Source organism: Talpa occidentalis, unplaced genomic scaffold, assembly GCF_014898055.3.
Source record: "Talpa occidentalis isolate TD23 unplaced genomic scaffold, MPIMG_talOcc4v2.1 talOcc4.2, whole genome shotgun sequence".
Lineage (NCBI taxonomy): Eukaryota > Metazoa > Chordata > Mammalia > Eulipotyphla > Talpidae > Talpa > Talpa occidentalis.
The window spans coordinates 115,791,135-115,808,424 of record NW_023602073.1 but is presented as its reverse complement, the minus strand read 5'-3'; the positions used below and the strand labels follow the sequence as shown (position 1 = coordinate 115,808,424).

Genomic DNA, 17,290 nt, shown 5'->3' with positions numbered 1-17,290 from the left:
GTGGTGATGATGTTTGTGTTCTCTCCAACAATGCAACCCACCCTGTAAGTAGATATCCTGTAGGATTAGAGGGTAAAGGGAACCAGAGCAAACATGCTGCTCTTGCTGTTTACTCTGCTGTGATTAATACAGTTTTGTCATTGGTCCAGAAATTTCCTCTCTTCTGACAGCTTCTAAGACACAGTGACAGGTTAACTATTCAAGTCTAAGTAGGGGGCCTCTCTGGTGGTGCAAGGGGTTATAGCACAGCACTGTGAGGTTGTCTGTAGTCTCTGCAGCACGAGTTTGATCCCCGGCTGGCCAGGGAGCTACCCACATGAGGCAGCCGACTTCTGTCTCGCCCGCTGCTCCCCTCAGCAGCTCCCCTCAGACAGTCTGCCTGTTCTGTTCTCCACTTTGTCTCTGGTGACTCCTCTCACCTCCCCCCACCCCGACACCTCTGGGCTGTACCCCAGTTCTTGTATGCATAAATTAATAAATCTTCAAAAAAAATTTAAGTGTAAGTAGGGCAAAACCAAATCCCAAAAAAGACAGTGGGATAATAACAGAAAAGAGAATCAGTTGATAGAAAACTTGTGACTGAGACTTTCATGCCATTTAATTGGTATGGCAGAGAGGCTACAAATTTTTATTAAATTAGAAATTATATATTGGATAATACTGAAAAGTAAGGCTATAGAGGATGGAATGGGGAGCAGGTAGAGGTTAAGGACTTTGAGTGACAGTGCTATGGACTAATATTTGTCTCCCCTCCAATTCTTAATGTTGAAATCTAATCCCAATGTGATATTTGGGGATGGGGCCTTTAGGAAGTGATTAGGGCATGAGGCCAGAGCCCTCATAAATGGGAATCGTGCCTTGTAAAAGAGGCTCCAAGGAGATCTCTCACCCCTGCCACCTTCTGTAATTACAATGAAAAGACAACCATCTAGGAAGCAGGGCCTTGGCAGTCATCACCCTGATGACTTGACCTTGGACTTCCCAGCCTCCAAAGTGGTAAGAAATAAATTTCTGCTGTTTATAAACCACCCAGTCTATGGGATTTTATTATTGTTTAGTTCCCTGAAGGGACTAAGAGAGACAGGCAAGAGGTGTTAAGTTATACCTGGTAATTCAGCCAAGTACCATGATAAGCATGAGGTATATCATATTTTCAAAAATTAAAAAAAACTGCTATAAACTTAGGGGATGAATAAGAATCACAATCTAATATCCCCCGAGATCCTCAAATTATCAAGCAACAGATTTTTTTTCTACAGAAATCGTCATTCTCATTAAATTAATTGCATCCTTTCCATCAACAAATTGCATAATGACTAACTTCCTAAGCTACCTTGAATATCTCTACTTTTTCCATTTTCATCACCATCAACCCAGTTCAAGCTTCACTCTTTCCTATTTCCACTGCAGTGGCCTCCTGGTTAGTCTCTCCATTATGCTTTGGTTTTCTCTCTTCCCCCACCATCCCTTCCCCACAGGAAAAGCAGATCAATCTTCCTAAAATGGTCAAGGATGAAAACCAATATCTCTTGTATGACCATTTGTCTCTTGCTCCGTTTCCAGTCACCTTTAAAGCTTCCCACTTACATACTGTCACACATGCTCTCCCTAAAAAATGCCTACTCTACAGTTATCAGCTTTTCTCAGACTTCCCTAACCTCCTCCTACTATAATGTGAATCAGGTCACAATTTCTATTTCTATATTTATTTGTACAGCATGGGTTTTATCTGATGTCCCCATGTGATGCTGTGTCATGACTACATGGGAATTCATGAGTATCCTTTCTCTTTGGGGAAATATTTGAAATTTACTGTAATAAACAGGTTTAAATTTTCCCTTGATCCTACAAGCTAAAAATAATAGGTTTTGCCTATAATTATCTTAAACTAGTTTTTCAATTTTTTAAAAATTTTCACGATTAATTTTCCTATTTTTGATTAGTAACCACTTTGGAGCCACAAAATGCCTGGTAAAATTCTAAATTTTTATTTCAAATATAAAATTATGTTTCCACAGTTTGGAAGCCTTTGAAAAAAAAAGCAGTCATCAACAAAACAGAATGTTTTTGTAATGAAACACAAAAGAACTTTTTCCCCATCCATTCATAAGTTAATACATTGTTGTCTTAAGGTCATACATTGTTGTACCTCTACAATGTTAAAAGTAGAAACCTCTGCATTTCCTTCAGAAAAGCTGTCACCCTTCTCTCTTATGTTAACATGTTTGTGCAACGTGCTATAGTATGGCTCCTCTGAATTGAAAGTATAGAGTGATGAAATCTGCTGCCAGTCTTCAGCACTTGGACTGTTGTGATCTGGACATGAGCCTTCAAAGAAACATTTAACATTCTTATTTGCCAATTCAGTTGCATTGTCTCTGGATTCTTTTGTAAGGATCTTCTGTTCCTGCTTCTCATAGATTTTCTTAAATTCCAGCTGCATAAAACTAACTGGAGATAGGCAATAGGTAAAACATTTAACAATCATAAGAATGAGGATAACCACAGCTATGAGGATCCAGCCAGCCACCTTAGGAAAACAAAACAGAAGAGCAGTTTAGTTATATCTATATCTATATAAAGTTTGAGTTAGTCCCCAGCTAATTATGTCTTAATCCCTTAAGAAAAAGGAGTGGCATGACCTCCAGAACCCCTTTATTTGTACAGCTGTTTGCTAGATGAATCAATTCTATTCCAAGACATTGCAAAATCCCAGGCAGACCTGGAACTCCAAATATTCAATTTTGGCAAATCCAGTGAAACAAGCATCGTGCTTCAAAATCCCACAAGCAGTGAGGGACGGTGGCTTTACATGCAGACCCACTTTATTGTAACAATTCTGTCTTCTTCTGGCTGCCCCATGTATTGTCTCTAAAGGGTGGCTGTGAGAAGATACAGGAGGCAAAGTGTAGGGCTACCCACTCTCCCCACCCCCAGCTCTGTCCCTTGGAAGAGGTAATCTACAACACTTTGAAACTGACAGAAACCATCTAGGGCCCTTCAGGCCAGTTAGAGAACAAAGAAGCCGTCCAGAGCGAAAATGTCAACAGCTAACTTGACCAGTTGTTGCATCCCCTGCACCAGAAGCCCCTTATGCCTTTACATACTCTTTCAAATGGCAGCAGAGGAGAAGGCTTTCTAAGAACACCTTGCTCTGCTGTGCTCCCAGCGACCCGAATAAAACTTCTTTTGCAAAAACACCCAGTGGTTCAGTCTTTGGCTTTCTGATCCCCTAGCCACTATCAGTTCAGGTCGGTAAAAAAAGGACTTAACGGGCTCTCTGGCACAGCCTCACTACACAGGTACCTTTCCTCCTTTTCCTTCATTTCATTTAAATGTTTCCTTTCGACTCAGTAGAAGCAAGTAACTGTCCAAGTTTGTCTTCAGGTGTCTTAACCTGGAGAAAAGGCACCGATTCTGCCTCACAGGTCAGCCTCGCACCCCATTTCCTGAAGCCCGTCCCCTCCACTCCTCTGGCCCACTCCAGCGCCAGCTTCTGACCTGTGATTGGGACCTGAGCTCCCTCAGGAGGTCCTGCAGGTCTGGCTCTCGGTCCTGCAGACAGGGCAACTTGGGCATCAATGTGGCGCAGTTGTCTTTGCGGCCGACGCACATGATCCCCACTATGAAGGAGCTACCGCTGGCAAAGCACTCGTAGAAAGTGCCCCAGAGCAGCCCCACAGCCACCCAGGTGAGGGGGGCAACCAAGGCGCTGATGCAGATCGACCTGATCTCCACAAAGCATTGGTACCCACAGGTAAACGACTGGTTGCCTCTCCCCTTGCAGCAGCAGCAGCAGCACCAGCAGCCGGTTACCAGGCGCCAGGTGCGTGTGTTCAGCACGAAGCCCAGGAGGAAAAGGGCCAGCGCCGGCATCAGCAGGAAGATCAAGCCAAAGGGCAGGTTCCAGGTGGTGTTGCAGGGGCACTGGAATATTGCAGTGGAGAATATGCTCTCTCCGCCTGCAGTCAGCAGGCTCACCAAGCCATATTCCAGCTTGCTGCGGTGCTTGAGTAATGTGGAAAACTTCTCCAGGATGATCTTAACCAAGTCAGACCTGGTTGCCATTTCAAGTCAGACCTGGGTGCTTCTGCCTCTTTGCTGCTTCAGCAGTGGTTTGGGTGGGCCGGGGGCTGGGATTTCCTGTTCTTAGCAAAAACAACTTTCTGAAAGAGAAGAGGGCTTCACAAGGTTTCGATTTCTTTTTGCAACCAAATCAGCTCTGGCAGACAAACAATCAAGCATACATGCTTGACTTCCCCAGTAGCCACCCATTTTTACAAGAAGATGCCACAGATGACCTTGACTTACACGGCAGGGAGAGGGGCACACCAGAACCCCCAAACCCGTCTATCCTAAAATAGGTTCTGCAGTCCACTGCATCAAGACAACACATATAGATCTTTAATGGAAAGGAATTTTAATACAATTAGTGTGCAATACAGAAAAGACAAAGAAGGTAGTTTCCAAATCAAGCAACCAAAGTCACCCATTCCCTTGTGGGTAAATGTCCCACCAAATAGATTTGGTCCAAAGCAAGACCGACAGTTGTGTACAAGTCTAAAGCACTTTCTGGCAGGGACGCATAGAAAAGGGTCAGAAACTACGTAGTCAGACAAGTCTAAGAGGAAAAGAACAAAATCAAAATCAAGATAAAAGCTGCCAGTGTTAACCTCCCCATGGGTCTCTCACCCATGTCTCTTTCATCCAATCCAGAACCAAAAAGCAAGTACATTTTTTTCACCTGTCTCTCTGCTCCTTACGCTTTCTTCAGGTCACCTTCTGGCTCTCCATCTGCTTCCCATTCAGTCTCCTGTCCAGCTTCTTCTCCTCTCTACTCAGTTCCACCCTCCTTTGGGTGGGGCAGGGAACCTAGAACCTCCCCTTGTCCTGGGGACCCCTCTGTTACACTTGCACTCTGGATTTAGGAATTCAGACCTTCCTCCATTGTTTCATTTGTGTCCACCAAACTGCAAACTGGGGTCTTTCCTACTGTTCCTGACCCAGTGCACCAATCCAATGGAAACAATACTTTTCACTGTGCAAGCTGGAAACGCCAGTTTCCTCTATTGCAGGAAATGATCAATGACAAACTTTGTTTTTTGTTCATAAGCTAAATAATATCACTTCTGCCTTTTGCTGCTCAGGTATGTTATAACACTGTTAGTACCTGGAGGAGAGTTAAATTCTTACCCAGTGACTAGTAAGTTATTGGGGGTTGGGGGGAATACATGATCGTTCACTTACTGAATCAAGAAAAATTAATGGCAGCTACATCTGGCTAACGTAAACTGAAACTTACTCTGTGGTTCCATGCACTTGAAAGAACAAAGGCTTTGGCATCAGGTGCATTGTGCCTGTGTGCATGTGTCTCTGTGTGTTTCACAAGATACTCCTCAAAGACTTGGGACAAAATTGCATGTCTGAGGCCAGTCATTTCTGTGACTATCATCGCTATGATCCTACATCTCAAAAAACAAACAAACAAACAAACCCAAAACTTTCGTTCCCTGTCCTTCAGAAGACTCTTCCTCTTACTGGTGGGTCCTTCTTCACACCATCCCATTCCTCTATACCATTGCCTCCCCTCCACACTGTCCATATACCATCACAAACCAATCCCACTGTATCTACAACCTTTGTGCAGACAGCTTTATTCAAATCTCCTTTAACTGAAGCCTCCTGATGAATTTTTAGTCTCCCTAGTTCTCAAAACAGGAGGGAGGACTGGCATCTCCCCAACACTCATTCAAACTAGCTTTTCCACCACCCTCTAATACTTCATCCTCCAGTAAGGCTCAAGCTATTGACCATCACTTCCTCCCCGACTCTACTCCTGCCATTTGTGTTCATGCTCTTCATTTATTAAAACACTTGCATCTGGTGACTGCCTTCTCATCAGCCCTGTTATTGATTTTAGTTAAGGGTTTGGTTTCAAATTTTTTAATTATAGATACTATTACCTTGTCAATTGCCTCCCTCAATTAGAATAATTCATTTTTTAATCTATTAGTCTGTTTATTCATTCATTTTAATGTTTAATAAGCACTTAGAATATGCTAGGTCTTGGGCCTCCCTGATGGCGCAGGCGGTTGAGGGCCGCGCTGTGAAGCTGTCCACAGCCTGTGCAGCGCCGGTTTGATCCGGCTGGCCGGCGAGGGTCCCGGATGGTGCGGCAGGCCTCTCTTGTCTCACCCGCTGCTCCCCTCAGCAGTGTATTTCGTCAGTCTGCCTGTTCTGTTCCCCACTCTGTCTCTCGTGGATCCTCTCACCCTCCGCCACATCTGGCCTGTACCCCAGTTCTTGTATAAACAAATCTTAAAAAAAAAAGAATATGCTAGGACCTGATATTGGATACCACAAGGAACCACACAGACGTCCCACTCTCACTGAGTTTAGATTGTAGTGGAGAGGGTACAGATAATGAGGCCAAAGCTCTGAAGCTTCTGCAGATAACTAAAATGGAATCATATGGTAGAGAGTGTTCTGAAAACGTCTCCATGAACAGATGATATTTAAGCCAACATCTGAATGACAAAGACTCTGGGGTGCCAAGGAAGTTGGTATTCTGTCACTGGAAAGAAAACTAGTGACGGAAGAATTGAGGGTGAGAAGGAAGATGGGAGGCACAGCATGAGCACAGAGCTGCAGGTGAAGATTAGCTTTAGGGACTTTGTAGACCAGGCTATGTAGTTTACAGTCCTAACCCTGAAGCTCGTTAGAGACTGAGTTCTATCCTGATCTATTTTCCTATCAACTTATATCTCCAAACAAGACATCTTGGATTTGCTACCATGTGCTCCTCAGTCATGGATCTCCCTGAAATGGATCATTATTCTGTACTTACTACCAGTTTTTCCATAACTGTGAGAGTTTGAGTTCTGCCTGCCAGCATGGATTTTCTCCTAGAACCTTCAGCTGAGTCTAATACCTTGCCATCCACATCCATCATGTCTGGAGCCATTCTGGAGATTGCCCAGTCCTTTATAGCCACTCCTTTCTGAAAAGACATTACTCAAAACTTCAGCCTTTAGTGGAAATAGAATAATGCACTATTGGTATCAATAGAATTTGAGAATTTTATCTGAGAGTAGACTAGACAGCCTTTGAAAGATCTTTACACTTTTGGAAATCTATAATTTTACACCAATTTACTACTTTAGCTTCCAAGTAATGAGTTCAATGTTAAGCACATTGAAGAAATAATGATTATGGTTTTTTTCTAATTTTAGTACTAGGTTTCTGCTTATAACCATCATCAGCTCCAGATATGGGTCTCAGAAACCACAAACATTTCCTGCAAAAACAGGAAGAATTCTTGAAGGAAATAGATATTCACACTGTGAATCTGAAAGTTCTCACAGTCAAATCAAATGAAATATTGAGTTCTCTAACATTCTCTGTAAACTTCATGAGAATTCAAACTAATTCAAATATGACACTGCTTGGAATACTATGTCTAGATTTTAGCAAAGAAAAAAAGAAAAAAAAATAGATTCTAGCAAAGTACCTATCCTAGCCCCAACACCCATCTATGAGAGAAAAATCAAATTAAGATTCATATGTCTTTTAAGTATCTACCATGTGTAACACACAATTTTAGATAACAAAATTAACAAGTAAACTTAGAAAAAGACAGGTTAAAATATATATATATAGGCATTATATATATTATACATATAATGCCTATATATAATGCCTATATAATATATGCAGACATTATATATATAATATATATAGAGAGAGACAGAGAGAGAGAGAGGCATTACAGCCTAGTGCCCAGGTATTCAGTAAATATTTGTGGCAATAATGAGTAAATCAATCTATCAGTGAATGAATGAATGAGAATATATACATGTGTGCATGTGCATGTGTATGTGTGTGTGTGTATATATCTATATATATACACACATACCCCTTGTAGATTCATGTAACATACTTTAAGATCCAAAAATATTGTCAAATATTTACTTCTGAGAAGTGGGAGACCTGGTTGGAAATGAATGCAGGGAGAGATCTGATGTGTGTCTTTCCTTAGGATTTGATTTTTTAAAACATGCAGATGTTACTTTTTTAAGATTTATTTATTTATGCATACAAGGACTGGGACACAGGCCAGAGATGGGCCGGGGGGCCATGAGAAGATCCACCAGATACAGAATGGGGAACAGAACAGGCAGACTGACTGAAACACACTGAAGGGAGCAGTGGGCGAGACAGGAGAGGTCTGCCTCACCATGTGGGTTTCTCCCTGCCAGCCGGGGATCGAACTCAAGCTGCAGAGGCTGGGGATTGCTTCATAGTGTGGTGCTTAACCCCTTGCACTACTAGGGAGGCCCTGCATATGTTACTTTTAAAATTAAAAATACATACACAAAATGTCTTGAGTTAATGGAGAGGCTCTAAGAAACTAGTCAGGAAAGAGGTTTTTCACAATCTCTTCTTTCTTTTTCCTGCTTTACACATATATTAATGACTACTTATATCAAGGACAACTCCCTGAAACTGGAATGCACACTTTGTATTGCCAGAAGTAATAAATCATAGTGAGAAACTGATTGTGACTGAAGAATACAGAACAACTTAGTACAAACCAAAGATGAGAAAAAGCAGTAAAATAAGAAAAGGCAAGGTTGAAAGGTAGTGTGGGTGGGTTTATCCATGCCTGGAGGGAAACAAAATGGAAAGATCCACCTGCCTGCTTTGGATAGACTGGCTGTGTTCTATCACATCTTCTGTGTGCCCACTTTTGGGCCATAGAAACAAGGCAGAGGAGAAAGGTTGATGGAGAAAAAAGGAAGTGGGTGGGTAGCTGGCTAGGGGAGCCCCTGAAAAAGGATCACAGGGAATGTAGCTTCTGGCAACTTAGGAATCACCACCACTGCTTTCAATGTATCCAGGCAGGTTTTTCTTCAATTTGGGCTTAAGTATTTCAGTCTTGCTTCATTAAAAAACATCTGTTTTGGGGACAAAATCTACAAAAGCAATAGGTTTTGGTGAGTTAAGTCACTGTTTAAAAGAGATTGAGCAGAACTTCTGACTATGAGCAGCAGGGAGTTAGGGAAAAGGAAACAACTAGTTCCTGTTAGAATTCCAATTTATTCTAGGACTGCTTTCCTGGGGTCTGTGGTGATAAAGTTGCAAGAACAGTAAAAACAAGTAAAGGGAATGACATTCAGTTCAGCGATAGATAAAGCTAAACTTCAGTTTTTGGGGATGTATACATATATGAGTAAACCATAAAGAAAAATAAAAGATGATTATGAATCACAAAGACAGTGGTTATTGTCTTTTGGAGCTTACTTGAGGTTATGACTGTGATAGGGAAGGAAGGTGGACTGTTCACAGTATGTACCAGGATATTTCTATACTATGGTGAATATTACAGAAGTATTTGCTTTATTATGCTATATATAGCATATTTATTTAGTTGTTTTCTGAACAGGGATTGTATTTTTAACTTAATATGGCAAGAAAGGAAATACAATTACATTACTTTCCTGTTGAAGCCCCCCAATGTTCTCAGCTGTTAAGAGAACAAGTTCAATTCTCCCTACGTTGGCAGCAAAGTTCTTCCCAGTCTTGCTCCAGTCATCTCTGCCCCACTCCAGCCTATGCACCCCAGTTTCTAATTGAACTGACTTCCCTACATTCCCTGTACTTTTATAACATGGTCCTCCTCACTTCTATGTCTTCTCACTTGCTCTTATTGGCTGCCTTGACTCATCCATTGGGGATATGATGGGAAATTAAGATTACCTGTATGAAAAAGGTAAGGCTGATGAAACTATCAGATGCCAAAAGGTTTCTGTAGAAAAACAGAGGAATATAGTCAGAGAGGTAAGTTCCAAGCCAAAAGAACATTTCTCTATTGTTTACCTGGCAAATAACTGCACTCTTCTAGTAATCATTCCAGTGTTATCTCTTTATTGAAGTCATCTTCAAACACTGCAAGAAGAGTTAATGGTTCTCTTCCTTTGCTCCCACACCATTAAAAAAACAAACAAAACACTGCTTTATTTTTAATGTGCTTATTGCAACATCTTTTCCAGAATTCTCTCTTCTAACCTGGGAGCTCCCAAAGGGCCAGGATTTCTTATTCATCATTGTATCTACCCCTCAATAGAACCAGTAATTTCTGTCTACAACTCTCTTCTCACCCCTGAAATAGCCCTTATCACATTGCGTGTTAGCTTTATCTCATTATAAAGCTGTCTCAACCATGTCATACAATCTTTGTGAGAATTAAAGTGGTAGTGTAAAGAACACAGCACAGTATTAAGAACATTTATTTTCACAGCTTTTATAACGATTTTTAACAGACTCAGAAATGTGCTAGAGGGCGCTAATTCACCGCCAAAAAAGCCATTATGCTCCATGGGACATTAACACTTGATTTATTCAGATGCTAAATAAGCATCTGATGTTTGGGAAGAAAATGTGAGTCATCTTTATTCAATGAAATAAATCAATGTAATTCCAGTATTTAAGTCTATTATAACTTACTTGAAATTACTTTGGAGAGCAATCCAGCAGCCAGGATGAAGTTATCATACATTTGCGTTATATCCTTGTTTATTCCCCATACCAGGTTGGTCCAAGTAGCAGTGGGAAAGTAAAAAGCAGGCATTATTGATTTTGGTAATGACACCTCCCTCACAAAGTGTTTTCTCAACTGTAAAACAGGACGTTTGGATGAGCTCATTCAACTTCAGGATTCTTTTCAACTCTAGCATTCTGTAATACACCAAGCTAGCTTATTAAAAAAAACAGGCATGGTCTTCAAAAATATTAACATTCAACCAAGTAACAAAATTAAATCAAAATTGACAAACTTATTTTTAATTTGCCAGAAAAACAAACAAATGCAGTTTCATGTTTTTCCTTCCACATAAATCTATTAAAACAAGGAAATGACAAATGAGTGACTGTCTCAAAAATGTATTGATTGTGAAATGTTTCCTACCCACTTCTATATCTCCACATCTGCCAGTAATTACGTCAGTCAAATCTTTGTCTTCCTTTGGAGAGGGTGATAAAGTAGGTTTATTATGTATGAAGTATTAGTTGGTCAGTTGAAGTCATTATAGATTTACAATGCTCCATTTATTTCAATCACCCAAGAGACCACAAACATTTATATCGAAGGACGAAGTCAGGGGGACAATACTAAATAAAGGGTTTAAGAGATTACTAAATAATTTGTTTTTGTATTTATGAAGCTCTTCTACTTTGAAAGAGTCAAAATGACTCACAGTTTGGGTACAAGATGAGACCAGAAACAGAAACAGAAAAAGAAATCTGCTCTTGCACTGACGCCATCACCAGCACTCTCAGCAGACCATGCTGTAGGTCCTAAGCAAACAAATCATCCTGGTCATTTCAAAACATGGGAAGTCCTATAACTATCTTATTGACAAAAATCTACTTTGAGAAAAAAAAAATTAGTTTCACAAGATTAAGGTAAAAAGTTGTGGTGAGAATTTAATATTTTTCATGTAACCAAGTTCCGAGTTCAATAGTTTAAATGATTAGATGTGGCATTTTGTTGTTGTTGTTGTTTTTAAAGATTTATTTTATTTATTTATGGAAACAAGAGCTGGGTTGTAGGCCAGAGGTTGGGGGAGGGGGTGAGAGGATTCATCAGAGACAGAGTGGGGAGCAGAACAGGTAGACTGACTGAAATACACTGCTAAGGGGAGAAGCAGGCAAGACAGGAGAGGTCTGCTGCACCATGTGGGTAGCTCCCTGGCTGGGGCTCGTGCTGCAGTGGCTGCAGATAGCTTCATATTGCTGAGACTTAACCCCTTGTGCCACAAGAGAGGCCCCTCCATATAGCAATTTGAACATTCCAAATAATGAGAAATCAAATATTAAAATATCATTTTATTTTAAGCTTCATGCAGATGCCCATACAATTGCTGTCTGTATGTCTCTGGTTGTTTTTCTTAACCTCTTTGTGTCTAGCTTCCAATTATGCAAGACAAAAGTGTAATCAGTATCTTCCTTAGAGAATGTGGTGGTCGAGTATACACATGGACTCTGTAGTTGCCATTATTAGCATTGCTATTCAGTATGTGTTTATGTAATAATGGCACAAACATGAACTGGGAAATGTTTTCATGAATTTTAACACATTTTATAAAATAAACCTAGCAAGTGGGTTCTTTCTATCCTATTTTAAGAACAAAATTTATTTTACAGAATTATCAAATACTCTTTCATTCCCTACTTCTTCCTCTGGCATCCAATTTATTATCATTTAATAAAAAATGACCTCAGCAGTAAATGCAAAAATTTCCTCTTATCATTTATAACACTTTAAAAACATCCACAGAGAATCCACATACCAGGCAATACAGAAACTCTGTTTAGAAGTAGAGAAAAACATGCAGTAACTATACGAGATACTCCCCTTGACAATCTTATCCAGGAAGTCCTGCAACCTTGAGTTGCCACGGTGTGACTCTGCACACGTATAGGTGTGGCTGCAAAGCCAGCTGAATAACCAACCCTCTCAATCATGCTGCCTGCCCACATCCCCCTCCCCTCACCACATTGTACTGTGTTCTCTAGGAAGTCAGCTGTGCTGGCATGCCTTGCTTTCTGAATTACACAATATCATGAACTCAAGAGAGATTCTCAGGGACAATTGTTGAAGCTTAGCAACAGCCTGTTGATGACTGGTGGTTTACAACATCCCACACAAATGGTGTGTTATTTTAAGCTGTGCTTTGGCAGCTGGGCTCTCTGGGGACCACCACATTTATAACAGCCAAACAGCAGCTGTTTGTGGATCTTATTCACTGTCATTTGCATGAACCGTGTTCTAGAGATTGAATTTTATGGCCAGGACATAACCCACAGGTGACAATTTTGAAGCAGATCCAGAATCTAGTTGGAGCATATCTCTGGGTCAAAGTTCACAGTTGGAGGAGAGGGTAGTGTGTTTGCTCATTATAAGAATTGAAACTCTATGTTAAAGTTTTCTGGGACCACAGTCTGCTGTGCTTCATTCATTCATTCATTCAATTTGTAAATTTCTTGAAAACTAAGTATGTGCCAGGCACTGTGTAAGAATCTTCTAAATACAGGGCCTACCTGGTGGCGCAGCCGTTGAGTGCTGGGTTGCAAAGCTGCCCGCAGCCTCTGCAGTGCTGGTTCGATCCCTGGCTGGCAGGTGAGGGCCCCACATGGCACGACAGACCTCTCCTGCCACCTGCTGCTCCCCTCAGCAGGGTGCTTCGTCAGTCTGCCTGCTCTGCTCTCCTCTCTGACTCTGGTAGATTCTCTCATCCTTCCATGCTTCTGACTGTACCCAGTGCTTGTACAAATAAATAAATAAATCTTAAAAAAAAAAGCTTCTAAATACATTGAGCAAGAGACACAATCCATGCCCTCGCAGAGTGTAGTCCAGTGGGACAGATAGCTGGAGGAGTGATTTTTATTGTCCCTTTGTGTCTCCTAAATGTGAACTCTCCAATGTATTAAAAGCCATCAGCTTAAAATTGTTTTTTCAATTGCTGCTTTCACTTTGATAAAAAGTTCTGTGATTTCCCTTCAAAATAAACATTTTCCTTTCTCCAGTCCTTTCTGTATCAAAAAACAGAGCATCAAATATAAACAATGTTCCAAGAATTCTCCTCAGAATGATAATAATGGTATGGATCCATCCTTTGGTCAGTAATGCAAAGTCCTTAGACAATGGGGAAAAGAGTTAAGAAATTATCTGCCCAGAAAGACAGTAAGTGGAAATTTATTTTATTTTATATAAGGAATCTTAGCCTACATTAATTTTTTTTTTGAAAATGGTAAACAAAACACACTGGAAATTACAGAGCATGGAAAACTGACAAAATATTCCTCTTACAAAGAAAGGTATTTCCAGTACCCTGTTACTGTTATTTGAAAGAAGAAAGTGGGTAAGCCACTGAAAACATTTTTGTTCAGAAACTGATTCCTAATTATTATTTAATCTGGAAATTGCAAGCCTGCAGAAATATTTTCAGAAGTTCTTGCCTTAAGAAATTCTACCTTAAACCAAAGCCTCAAGAGCCTATTCCAAATCATTAGTATTTCTTCTACGACTCACCATTGAAATCATATGATTATTTCAAAGCCTTCATAATGACTAATTTCTAGCATGTAAGAGAGACAACACTGTTACTCTACCCAGTTAGAAGGTACTCCAACTACCTGGGTTAGTTAACATGCTTATACACATGTCACTATTTAAAAAAAATGAAATGGGGAAGGGAGAAAAGGGACATCCCTTCTGCCCCCATCCACCTGCCTTTCTAGTCTTGATTTTCCACCACCCTCCATTGCACACCCAACACTCTGCCCTACCCATCTAGATGAAGTTCTTGAATCAAGCAGGCTGAAAATAAAAATGGTAGCAACATTTGGACAATTTCTTAAGCTTATTAAGGGAGTCAGGGTAACTGGAGCAGGTCCCCAGCAGGAAACCACACTCTTCTACAGTGAGTGGGACTCAGAGACACAAGCATCATAAGAAACTTTTGATTCATCATTTTTTGACCATCACTCTATAGCTCGTGCTAATCTATTTAAACTTTAGGATGGCACAAACCATTATCTTCTGCCAAACAGAGCCCACGCTTGGATCCCAGGCTTTTTGTATTTTCTCTTGGGTATTTAAGAAATGTACAAGCTCCTGGACTCACCGCCCCCCGACTTGTTCCTCCTGCAGCCCACCATACCTCAGTAAATTGCATCTCATTCTTCCAGCCCACTCCTCACATCAAAATCAAAATCTTTGCTACAATCTCTGGAAACATGTAAGATCACATCTTGCTTCCCATCCCTCTCCCTAACCCCTGCTCCAGTCACATTGGCTTCTTATTCCTGAAACACTAAACACATATTGACCTTACGGGCTTCTGTAACTGTGTTCTCTGCCTGGAATACTTTTCTCCTAAATGTTGCTGTAATTCAAACCCTCATAAGTGTGTTTTTTTTTTTAAAGATTTATTTACTTATTTATACAAGCACTGGGTACAGTCAGAAGCACGGGAGGATGAGAGAATTCACCAGAGCCAGAGCGGGGAGCAGAGCAGGCAGAATGACGATGTACACTGCTGAGGGGAGCAGCGGGTGGCAGGAGAGGTCTGCACACCATGTGGGACCCTCACTGGTGGCTGGGGATCGAACTGGTGCTGCAGAGGCTGCGGGCAGCTTCGCAACCCAGCGCCCAACCACTGCGCCACTGGGAAGGCCCTCATTTAAGTGTTAATTCATATGTCATAACATCCAAAACTACTTTATAGAGTAGCACCAGCTCATCATTACTTTCCCTTCCCGCCCCTTGCTGGATTCTCCAAAGCCCTTGTCACCACTTTACATATTGTATTCTTGTTGTTGTTTTTCCACTCTCACATACTCTCTCATATCAGAACATAAACTACCCTAGGTTTTATTTGTTCCTAAAATAGCACTGACACAAAGTAGGTACTCAGTAAACATGTGTTATTGCCATTCTTATTTGTCAACTACCTGAGAGTGAGGTGGGTCGTCTGGTTAAACATATTAGATTTATTTAATTATCCCTTTTAAAATTTTATTTTATATAATTCTTACATCATTTTTCATTTTTGAACAATGTAAGCATTTTCATTTTGGTTATATTCATTGTATAATACCCACTCCCCTTATTTTGGGATTTAATACATGAATTTGTTTCTTTTTAAAACCCCACTAAATTGACAGTAAAGTTTAGAATAAAAAAGAAATTGGAAGTAGGGAAATCAACAAAGCCTTTCCTGACCAACCTATTTAAAATCATACCCTCCCCTTCTCAATCTCCTTATCCTCCCTTTCCTACCCCCACCCATGGCACCTATTCTTTTAAATTATGTAATTTACTTTAAAATCATGTTAATTTCTCAGATCCATCTCTAGAATCTAAGCAAAAGCACAGTAGAATAGTTTAGCCAGTATGCAATATTTTAAGTTCTCAAACAGTACTTAATTCAGTGAGTTCTCAAAAAACAATTTGCAGAATGAATGAATGGAGAATAGAGAAAGACTGTAGATGCTGAGATGATGGAAGAATGATAACCAACCAGGAGGCTGAAATCTAAGCCAGCAAGACAATGGGGTTAGAATTGGCAGAAACAAGCCAGTTCACTCAGCTGAACTGCAAGGTAGCTCTAAAATTGGCAGCAGTGGGAATGAAAGTGGGAATGTGGCCTGAAAGGAAACTGGAGCCACATGGCAGGCAGAGGGCACTAGCACTGGACTCCTGCCGAAAATGAGGCTTCCACTCCCTGTAGAGTCAGAGCAGAAGGATTCTGATTTAAAGACACAGCATGGCTGAGAGTGGGGCTGGGGCATTTGAACAGATGAAAGAGTATCTACTTACCAGAGACCCCTGGCGCTTTCTCTCCATTTGACTTTAAGAAAACCATTGGTTAAGTCGATTAAACAACTCCGTCCTCCAGCACGCTTCCACCAAAGTAACCCTGAAGGAAACTGCTGAGTTTCTCTCTGGTTAAAATTGCTCTGTCCAAGACAAAAGCCGGTAACAGATTTCACAACAGCAACAACAGAAATTAGAAGATCATGGAGTCACGACTGCAACCTACAATTGTTGGCTAAGTGATCAATCAAGTGACTAGACTATTTTTTTTTCAAGACATGAAAAGAAGCAAAATATTTACTCACTATGGATCGTTTTCCAGGAATCCTGAGGAGGATACACTCCACCAAATGATGCATTAATAAAAAAAAAAAAGAAAACACAGATTTAGAAAACAGAACTTACGCAGAAGAGAGGCATAGAGACAGTGAGAATAGAGAAAGGATGTGAGGGCAACCAATATGCAATAGTTCAGATAGTGAGAGGAAAGGAGGGCAGGTCCCAAGAAAAACAATAACAACAACAAAAAACCCATAAAAATAAAACAACTGTCAGATTACACAGATGTGATTAAATACTGAGGAGATACACACTTAAATTGAGCAGTTTGAGGATAAAATGGGATTTCTTAACAACCAAGCAAATAAAAAAAGGAAATAATCATTAGTTCTGGGGGAACCAAATTTGTGTATGAAAGGAAGTAAAATTGTAATCTGCATGACTAATTCACAAGTTATATTTATGTTACAACATATAAATACTGAATGACTTTGTCAAACTGTTTGACGGTTGGGAGTACATGAAACAGCTATGAAGAGAGAAGATGAGAGAGCTAAATTGTCTTCCTCCTAGGCAGGAAATTTTAGACCTTATCATACACAAGGGCAAGGATGCAACAGCTAAAATAAT

The 17,290-nt window shown here is 40.5% G+C and overlaps 1 protein-coding gene across 1 annotated transcript; it reads right to left on the bottom strand.

Annotated features, from left to right (window-relative positions):
- Positions 1–1,964: 1,964 nt before the first annotated feature.
- Positions 1,965–7,641, bottom strand: LOC119253426 (calcium homeostasis modulator protein 6-like). Its single transcript, XM_037520958.2, has 2 exons — positions 3,502–7,641; positions 1,965–2,530 (listed from the first exon to the last, which is right to left on the bottom strand). Exons 1-2 carry the CDS (start codon positions 4,066–4,068, stop codon positions 2,105–2,107), a joined length of 993 nt encoding a protein of 330 aa, XP_037376855.1. The 5' UTR covers positions 4,069–7,641; the 3' UTR covers positions 1,965–2,104.
- Between the last annotated feature and the right edge of the window lie 9,649 nt (positions 7,642–17,290).

Bases quoted from the DNA above. Each gene is read 5' to 3' on its own strand.
- LOC119253426 (XM_037520958.2), bottom strand. From the start codon at position 4,068: ATGGCAACCAGGTCTGACTTGGTTAAGATCATCCTGGAGAAGTTTTCC. The intron at 2,531-3,501 runs GTCAGAAGCTGG...TGTTTTCCTAAG, and splicing joins AGCTCAGGTCCCAATCACAG to GTGGCTGGCTGGATCCTCAT.